We start from the raw sequence: 8,545 nt of genomic DNA, 5'->3' as shown, positions 1-8,545 counted from the left end.
TATAATTACTATATAATCATATGATTATCTCATTATATCATCATAGGTACAACCATTACTAAATCTACATGTATAACTATCTATAATTATTTACAACTAATATCCACACAATAAAAGATTGATATACAATATCACATATGCACCACAACAATTCCAATATAAAGAAGAATAATGCTACACACAATCCAAATGCAGTTCATATACAAGTTCTCCTCGATCTTGGGAATAGAAGGGGGGTGGGGGTCCGAGGGAAATGAGAACATCGGGGGGAGGGATAGATAAAGGAGGGGTTCGGGGGGGGGGGCAGGCAATCCAACTTATCGATGGGGGGTTCGGGGGGTTATCCAACTGATCGATCTTGGAATTCTATATAGGGGGGGGTCAATGATTTTCAAATGAGAGGTGCTAAGTTTGAATGGGAGTTGAAAAGAAGGATCCATTTTATGTGTAAAGGGGAGAGAGAGAGAGAGAGAGAGAGAGAGAGAGAGAGGGATAAATGCACAAACCTGTGTCACCCTTTTGTAAAGGAAAAGGCTAACAAAACTATAATTGTTCACCTTCAATGACATAAAATTGGTAGTATTATTTAGAATTTGAAAATAAAGTGAACTAACGAAGTGAGTAGAAATGTATGAAGTTTAGTATTATAATTTTTAATAAATATTTGGAATAACAATCAAAAAGAAAAATTGGCTAATTTAGACCTATATTTTCTCTTTTATAACGATTTAAAGTTCAACTCACCTGAAATCGATAGTTTTTATCTCCCACCACATTTTTCAAAGTAAATCTATTATAATCAACATAAAAATTATACATTTTGGAAGATGACTCTTTCCTCTAGAATGTCATATGATTTTTATTTTTATATTGATATGATTTAATATTTTTTTCTTTTCCAAAATTGACATCTTCTTAAGTGTCAAATATGTACTTGTAGAAATTTCTACTTACGATATACTATATCTAATTAAAACACTATAAACTCTATCAGAGAATATTCTTGACTTTGAGGTCTATAAAATGGTGTTTATATATTATTAAAAAAAATCATAAAAAATAGTAAGAGTTATTGAAATGTCAATTTTCTAAAATAATTGTATTTCTTTAGTAATTGGATACAAAGTAGTATAAACCATGCATTTAATAGATATTTCCAATTGGAAAAGTGAGAGACCATATATAACTTAGCTGCAATGAATTTATATAGATCATATGTTTGAACAAAATTGATTTTTAGATAGAAATTTATACTCAAATTTAGTCGTTTTCATAAGTCGACCTAAAAGGTGACACAACTTTGTACTTTTAACCTGAGAAATGATCAAATAAGATCACTAAATAATGCATTTGCACGCAAGGATTCAAAGGAGAATTTTTCAATTGAATATAAAGTCAATACAATGTACTCAATTTCCTACTTCATTTTGATAGCTTGTTGGACCATATAAACTAATTAATAACATAGTTGACGAAAAGTAAAATTAGTTACTTCAATAAAATTCTAACAATAAAATCTCTCCCTCATTGATATTGACGACAAAAACAATTACAATCTTGATGATGTTTAACTATATTACAATCTCCTCCAACATTCATCCAATCAAGAATAAGTAGACTTCCCTCTCCCATATCAATGATATGTTTATCAATTCAATATTTTAAGATAGACAATGAAATGGATTAAGGGAAGAGATCCAATAGTTGCTAAGGGGTCCAATGACTGTGAGGGTTTCATGATAGATACCCCCTAATTATCAGTTTTAAAAAGCCCCAAAAAATGATAACATGTGTACTAATAGCCGATAACACATGTACTAATAACCAATCACACATGTATTAATAGTTGACCCTTTTTTAGCTTTCTTCGTTGCTGATTGGTTCATTTGTGCCAAAAGTACTATATTTTTTGGTGAGTGGTATTGGGAGGTGAACATAACAAGCATCGGGTGTGTGGGCAATTGTCGACCACTTCACACTTAATTACCTCTACAAAGAAATCTGTAATACCCAAATGCTGAAACTTTAGCTTTAAGCTCTTGAGTAAAATTGACATAGTTCGACTTAGTTTAGAAAATATAGATGTGTAAAATTAGTCTAGACAACTAACTAATGGATCTCTTCCTCTACTCTCAACTCTCTATGAAAGCTTTGGTTTTCCTTGACAATATCTGATATCAATAGTCAAATTTCAATGGGCAATGGAAAAGGGGTAAGGAGTGGTAGCAAACAAACAATTTAAAATTGAAACAAACATGGGCTGTAAACAGATAGTAACGTAACTAACACTCGTCTAGTTTAAAATCACACCTAAGATGAGCTGAATCGCATAAGAGAGAGTTGAAGAAGAGACACCTTGGAAGGCCACAGACAGGTGCCGTTAATATGGGCTCCCATCGGCAGCGCATACCGACAGAGTCGGTTACCCGCAACCGATTATACTCGTAATTTTAGCATGAGCGGCTAAAGCGAAAGAAACGGGAAAAGAATGAAGAAAGAAAGGAGGAAGCTAAACTAAGCTAAGCGTTTTGGTGCTGAGGCGTCCAAGTATCGAATCTCGCCACGAGTCATCCAACTTCTGCAAATGTGTTGAATGTAGCTGTGATAAATACGCATGGCGGAATATGAAATTTCAAATAATAGGAGCTTTGCATTGGACTTAGGGTTTGAGGAAGCTGATCTTCATCACTGGCCGATGAAGTTGCAGCAAATTATGGCGCGAGCTGGTCAACAAGCAGACATTGTGGTGGATGTTGATAATGATCAGAATACTCTTCTGAATGAGCAGGAGTTGGATGGTTTGGGTAAGCAAAGTAGTGGGAATGTCGGTTTATTTTCACCTAAATTGAGGCAGCCTTTGGAGGAATTGAAGGCGGTCAAGAATTTGTCACATGAGCTCAGGAGGGTGAAGACGTTTTCACAGGATTTTGTCAGGACGGAGGTGAAGAAATTGAGTAAAACTGCGACTTTTGTGGGTTCTAAGGTTTTGTCGGTTGGGAGCCCTGTGAATGGGAGTGCTAAGCCTCCTCGAGCTTCTCCTCAGGGCAAATTACTCGGGCATCAGAAATCTGGAGCGGAAAATGCTTTGAACGGGTTGAGATTTATAAGTAAGACGAGTGAGAAAGTGTTTGGGAATGTATATGCGGATTTTAATGTGTTCTGGAAAGGTGTTGAAGCGCGGTTTCAGAAGCTGGCTGGGTTGGATGGATTGCTTTGCAGAGCTGATTTCGGGGCTTGCATTGGTAATGAATGTTGTATGGCTTGGGGTTTTGTTATGTGTGAGGCTTCATGAATTGGATGTGATTCAGACGTCGAATTTTGGTTCCTTCGTTTATGTGATTGGATTTTTTCGTTTTTAAACAGGCATGAAAGACTCGAAGGAGTTCGCATTGGAGCTTTTTGATGCCTTGGCACGAAGACGGGGCTTACATGCTCGGTCGATCAATAAGGAGGAGCTTCATAATTTCTGTTTGGAAATTTCCGATCAAAGCTTCGATTCTCGACTGCAAATTTTCTTTGATATGTAAGAAAATTAAGTTAAAATTTTAAATGCAAAAAAATACTAATATTTGTGGATTAAGGATGCAGCGAATTGCAAAGTAGCGTAAAGGTTTTGCTTTAGATTCCAGGAGCCGAAGTCTCAAAAGTTTAGGCTCTTTTCCCGTGGATCTTAACTTTCTGAGACACGAATCACTAGGATGGATCTGGAAACTTTATGTTCTAACTTTTCTCAACGTACTTGAAAATACTGGTGCATATTTTAGATTTCTTGTAGAAAAGCACGAAAGGTCATTAAGATCGAAATTTGTACAGGTGTGACAAAAATGCCGACGGACAAATATCGGAAGACGAAGTCAAAGAGGTAATAAATTCCGTTCTTCGAAAATCTTTTCGTATGAACGTCGAAAATTGGCCAAAGGGGTTATTAAATGACTTATTTTATCACAGATTATCATGTTGAGTGCATCTGCAAACAAGCTTTCAAGAATTAAAGAACGAGCAGAAGAGTATGCTGCTTTGATAATGGAAGAGCTGGATCCAGACGATAGGGGCTACATTGAGGTAGCTTATACTAATTTTCTGAGCTTTTCTAAAATTCGGCTGAAATAACAACTAAATTTTGGAGGCATAGAAATAATAACTAATTTTTAAGCCAGAAGTGAGCAGCTGGCATAATGTATTTGGAGCTTTGATTTTCTAAATAACAAACTAATTTTCAGCTTAAACAAAAATTTAGGCGCCTTTTTTAGAGCTTCGGTTACACCAACGAACAATATTCTCCATGAACCATTAGAGGAGAAACGAAATTTGAGCTTCTATAACAGTTTTACGAAACTATTTTCCCAAAAGATGTATCCGAGTATTATGGACTCCAAAGCCTTATTTCCATGTAAAGCCTTTTCAGAAATCCCTCATCCAGATATTACTATTGTGAAAGCCTTACAATTTTGCATTTAAAACCTTTTTTTTCAGCTATGGCAACTGCAAACACTGTTGCTGCAAGGCTCGGCCTACGGTAAGGAAAGTCACAGTGACATCAATCGGAGCTTCACAGATGCATTGGCTGTTCCAAAGAAGAATCCGATACAAAGATTACTGCAGAGAGCCAAATATATAGTGGACGAGAATTGGCAGCGGGCATGGGTGATGGTTCTCTGGTTCGCCGCTATGACTCTGCTTTTCGTATGGAAATTTATACAGTACAGAAACAAAGCAGCATTCAAAGTAATGGGATACTGTTTGTGTACAGCCAAAGCAAGCGCGGAGACGCTCAAATTCAATATGGCGCTCATTTTGCTCCCCGTTTGCAGGAACACCACTACATGGCTTCGCTCCACGTTCTTAGGATCCATTATTCCTTTCGACGACAACATCAATTTTCACAAGGTTTTTGATCTCTAAAATAATTCGAAGTATACTTTCTCTCATAGATCTCAAATTCAGCTTAGTAGCCTAAATAGTTGTAGATAAAAATGATCCTGATCTAGCATTTAAACTTAAAATTCATGCAGACAATCGCTGGAGCCATCGCTGTAGGCGTTCTTCTTCATGTCGGGAATCATCTGGCCTGTGATTTTCCAAGGATTGTTGGCAGCACCGAGGAGAACTATAATCTTTATCTGAAGCAATACTTCGGAAATACAAAGCCTGATTATAAGTTTTTCTTAGAAAGTGTAGCAGGAATAACAGGCATTGCTATGGTTGTTCTGATGACAATCGCCTTCGTACTCGCAACCTCCTGGTTCAGAAGAAATTTAGTAAAGCTTCCATGGCATCTTAATAAATTAACTGGATTTAACGCCTTTTGGTACTCGCATCATTGTTTTGTCTTGGTTTACGCTCTGCTCATTGTTCACTCCATTTTCCTCTTCTTGGCCAAAGATTGGATGCGTAAAACGGTAAGAATGCTTCATCTCACGTTAAATCCTTCGATAATTTTAAAATAAATGCTTAAAAATTTAATGAAATACAAGGATCTGTGCATAATTATTAATAGTTTATATGTGCAGACTTGGATGTATATTGCCATTCCTCTGATTCTATACTGTGGGGAACGCACGTTAAGAACGTTCAGAGCAGGCAAATATACCGTCAATATTCTGAAGGTTTGTATACTAATTCTGCCAATATTTTAACTGCCTTGTCTGAGATTAGCAGCTATTACAACTAATAATAGTAATAATTTTTGTTTTGGGCGTTTTTCAGGCTGCAATTTATCCAGGAAATGTTCTAGCTTTGCACATGTCTAAACCAGTGGGCTTTAAGTACAAGAGTGGAATGTACTTATTTCTTCAATGCCCCAAAATTTCCCCATTCGAATGGTAAGCTCTTAAAAGCAGAAGCTTGTTTTAAATATGATCAATTCCGCATAAAAGATTACGTTCGCAGATTTTCTAAAATTGTTCCTCCATTCATAGGCATCCATTTTCAATCACCTCTGCTCCCGACGATGAATACGTTAGCGTGCATATCAGAACAGTTGGGGATTGGACTCGAGAGATGAGGACGGTATTTTCAAAGGTAAAAAAATAGTTTTTATCTTTCATCAATCCCACGTTATAATCTTCCATTCCATTAATTTTAAGCTCTAATTACAAAATGCTTCAATCATGGCAGATAATGAAACCGCCTCTTGCTGGAAAGAGTGGCCTTCTCAGAGCAGAGCGCGTCTCACCAAATGACGCAACATTACGGTAAACAAGAAAAACACCATTTCTTTAACATGTATTGCCGGTTAATGGCTCCTTTTTTAATGTTTTAATCCTTTTCTTAAAAAAATCTAAATGATTCAATATTTTATATAGAATATTTTAAATATGCTTGGAGAAACTTCTCCCAGCTTCTACATTGTATCTGGATATAGCTTCTCGAATTACAAATGTGCCACTTTTTTCAAGAAAATCTGACTTACACAATCACTACTTTGCGTTTGAAAAATGTGCTACTTCAGATAAAGTCTAATTTTGGGCCTCTTGCAACATCACGTACTTCATCTTTTAAGGTTCAGGCATCTTTCACGTACCTTGTTTATAGGCCCAAGTATCAAACTTTTTAAAAAAATTATCATCCAGAATTAGGCCCATGTTCCCCAAATATACAATTATATCCATACCAAAAGCCAAGGGAAAAGAGGAGTAAAATAAGCTGAGCGTACAAATATATTGATTTAAAAACAGAATCTAGTTTTGAAAGAAATAAAAATTAACAGCACGCGGCTAAAAATGGCAGGTTTCCGAAGCTCAGGATCGATGGACCCTACGGAGCTCCAGCCCAAAATTATAAGAAATATGACGTCGTTCTCCTGATAGGCCTTGGAATTGGGGCTACTCCTTTCATTAGTGTTCTCAAGGACATTTTAAATAATACGAAGCAATGTAATGAATGGAGTGGCTCTAATAAAAGAAAGAAGGCCAGAGATCACACATCCGCTCATTTCTATTGGGTCACAAGAGAACAGGGCTCATTCGATTGGTTTAAGGGCGTCCTCAATGAAGTTGCCCTGCTAGATCACAAGGTATCATACACAAACTTCAAATTCTTCTGGGAGAGATCATTTTGTAGGAAAACTGATTAAAATCTGAATGTGAATTCTAGGCAGCCATAGAAATGCACAATTATTTGACGAGTGTTTATGAAGAAGGAGATGCAAGATCCGCTCTGATTACAATGCTACAAGCTCTGAATCATGCCAAAGATGGTGTTGATATTCTTTCAGGAACCAGGGTAACTATTTTCTTTAAAATCAAGAAAGGAATCAATAACATGTGGATTCCCAAAGACTGAATTTTAATTTTGATTCAGGTCAAAACACACTTTGCAAGACCCAATTGGAAAAAAGTCTTCTCAAACGTAGCTGCTTCTCATAGTGGCACCAAAATCGGTAATGGTGCTTTCTTTGACTTTTAAAACACCTCTGTCTCTTTTCTTTTGCTTAGATTCGACACAAATTTTTGTATTTTCAAACTTCATTTATCTTGACTATTGAACTTAATATTTAAGTAGAGGGCACATGGATCCTATCAATGAACGATACAGCTATCATGCACTTTGAATCATCTATACAGCTACCAAATATGTTCTTTGTCTATTAATGTCAATCATAACTACCATACATGCTCTTTGTCTATTAATGCATAATGGACTGTCCATACTATTGAACATGTTCTTTGTCTAACAATAATTACTTATATTCAACATTTATATTTCTAATAACCACAAGGCTTTTGGTGAGTGCAGGGGTTTTCTATTGTGGACCATTAATTTTAGCCAAGGAACTAAGAGCCATAGCCAAAGATTTCAATTACAAATCCACTACTACCAAGTTTGAATTCCATAAAGAAAATTTCTAGTGGAGACCAAAAAAAAAAAAAAAATTTGCGAAACTAGATGCATAAAGTTGAACGGCTATATACATTTTTTGTGAGAAGTATGTATTCATGAATCTCACTAGAGAAGCTCCAACTATCCAAGATTAGCCAGGAGATATGATACCATCGCCTGAATTAGTGGAGTGCAATGAACTCCACATAGTCATCACAATAGCCATCTTGTAAATATTGTCGAAAAAGGGATGTAAATTGTAGATTCTTTGAAAGTAATTGAATTTCTATTTTATTTTCAAAGACCAATGTTGAGGTTCTTGTTTTTTCAATTTTAATATTTCATATAAACACTTTTGTTTGTCGCTTTTAAGAGATTTTATTTCAATTGTAAAATTCCATATAAATAGCTCGACTAGCCACTTTTAAAATTACATATAAACACTTAACTTAGTCACTTTTAAGAGTTTTGATTTTAATTGTGAAATTCGATATAAACAGCTCGACTAGCAACAATTTTGAAATTCCATATAAACTGCTCGACTAGTTATTTTTAAGAATTTGGTTTCAATTGTAAAATCTCGTATAAAGAGTTTGGCTAGTCACTTTTAAGAGAGATTTGGTTTCAATTGTAAAATGTCATAAATAGCTCAGCTAGCCACTTTAAAGAAAATTGGTTCAATTTTATAAAATCCTATATAAACAACTCAACTATTCACTTTTAA

At 35.6% G+C, this 8,545-nt stretch overlaps 1 protein-coding gene across 2 annotated transcripts; it reads left to right on the top strand.

Annotated features, from left to right (window-relative positions):
- The first annotated feature begins 2,465 nt into the window (after window positions 1-2,465).
- LOC149570016 (respiratory burst oxidase homolog protein F-like) lies at window positions 2,466-8,129 on the top strand. 2 transcript variants are annotated; one of them, XR_016362883.1, is made up of 14 exons: window positions 2,466-3,242; window positions 3,364-3,523; window positions 3,814-3,862; window positions 3,949-4,062; window positions 4,474-4,887; window positions 5,013-5,399; window positions 5,511-5,606; window positions 5,707-5,822; window positions 5,919-6,021; window positions 6,118-6,194; window positions 6,730-7,015; window positions 7,100-7,224; window positions 7,303-7,381; window positions 7,738-7,858. XR_016362883.1 is itself a non-coding variant. In XM_089822677.1 (14 exons), exons 1-14 carry the CDS (start codon window positions 2,696-2,698, stop codon window positions 7,848-7,850), a joined length of 2,670 nt encoding a protein of 889 aa, XP_089678803.1. In that variant the 5' UTR covers window positions 2,625-2,695; the 3' UTR covers window positions 7,851-8,129. The 2 variants fall into 2 exon arrangements, 1 of the variants encoding a protein (XP_089678803.1); XM_089822677.1 differs by having other exon boundaries at window positions 2,625-3,242; window positions 7,096-7,224; window positions 7,738-8,129.
- The last annotated feature ends 416 nt before the right edge of the window (window positions 8,130-8,545 follow it).

This window comes from Cupressus sempervirens, chromosome 3 (genome assembly GCF_028749045.1).
Source record: "Cupressus sempervirens isolate cs-2001-9-10 chromosome 3, ASM2874904v1, whole genome shotgun sequence".
NCBI classification, from domain to species: Eukaryota; Viridiplantae; Streptophyta; class Pinopsida; order Cupressales; family Cupressaceae; genus Cupressus; species Cupressus sempervirens.
This window is presented reverse-complemented; position numbering and strand designations above follow the sequence as displayed.

Excerpts from the sequence above, each read along its gene's own strand:
- LOC149570016 (XM_089822677.1), top strand. The coding sequence starts at position 2,696 with ATGAAGTTGCAGCAAATTATGGCGCGAGCTGGTCAACAAGCAGACATT. Across the intron at positions 5,823-5,918 it reads AAAATTTCCCCATTCGAATG|GCATCCATTTTCAATCACCT; the intron begins GTAAGCTCTTAA and ends CTCCATTCATAG. Across the intron at positions 7,016-7,095 it reads TTGCCCTGCTAGATCACAAG|GCAGCCATAGAAATGCACAA; the intron begins GTATCATACACA and ends TGTGAATTCTAG.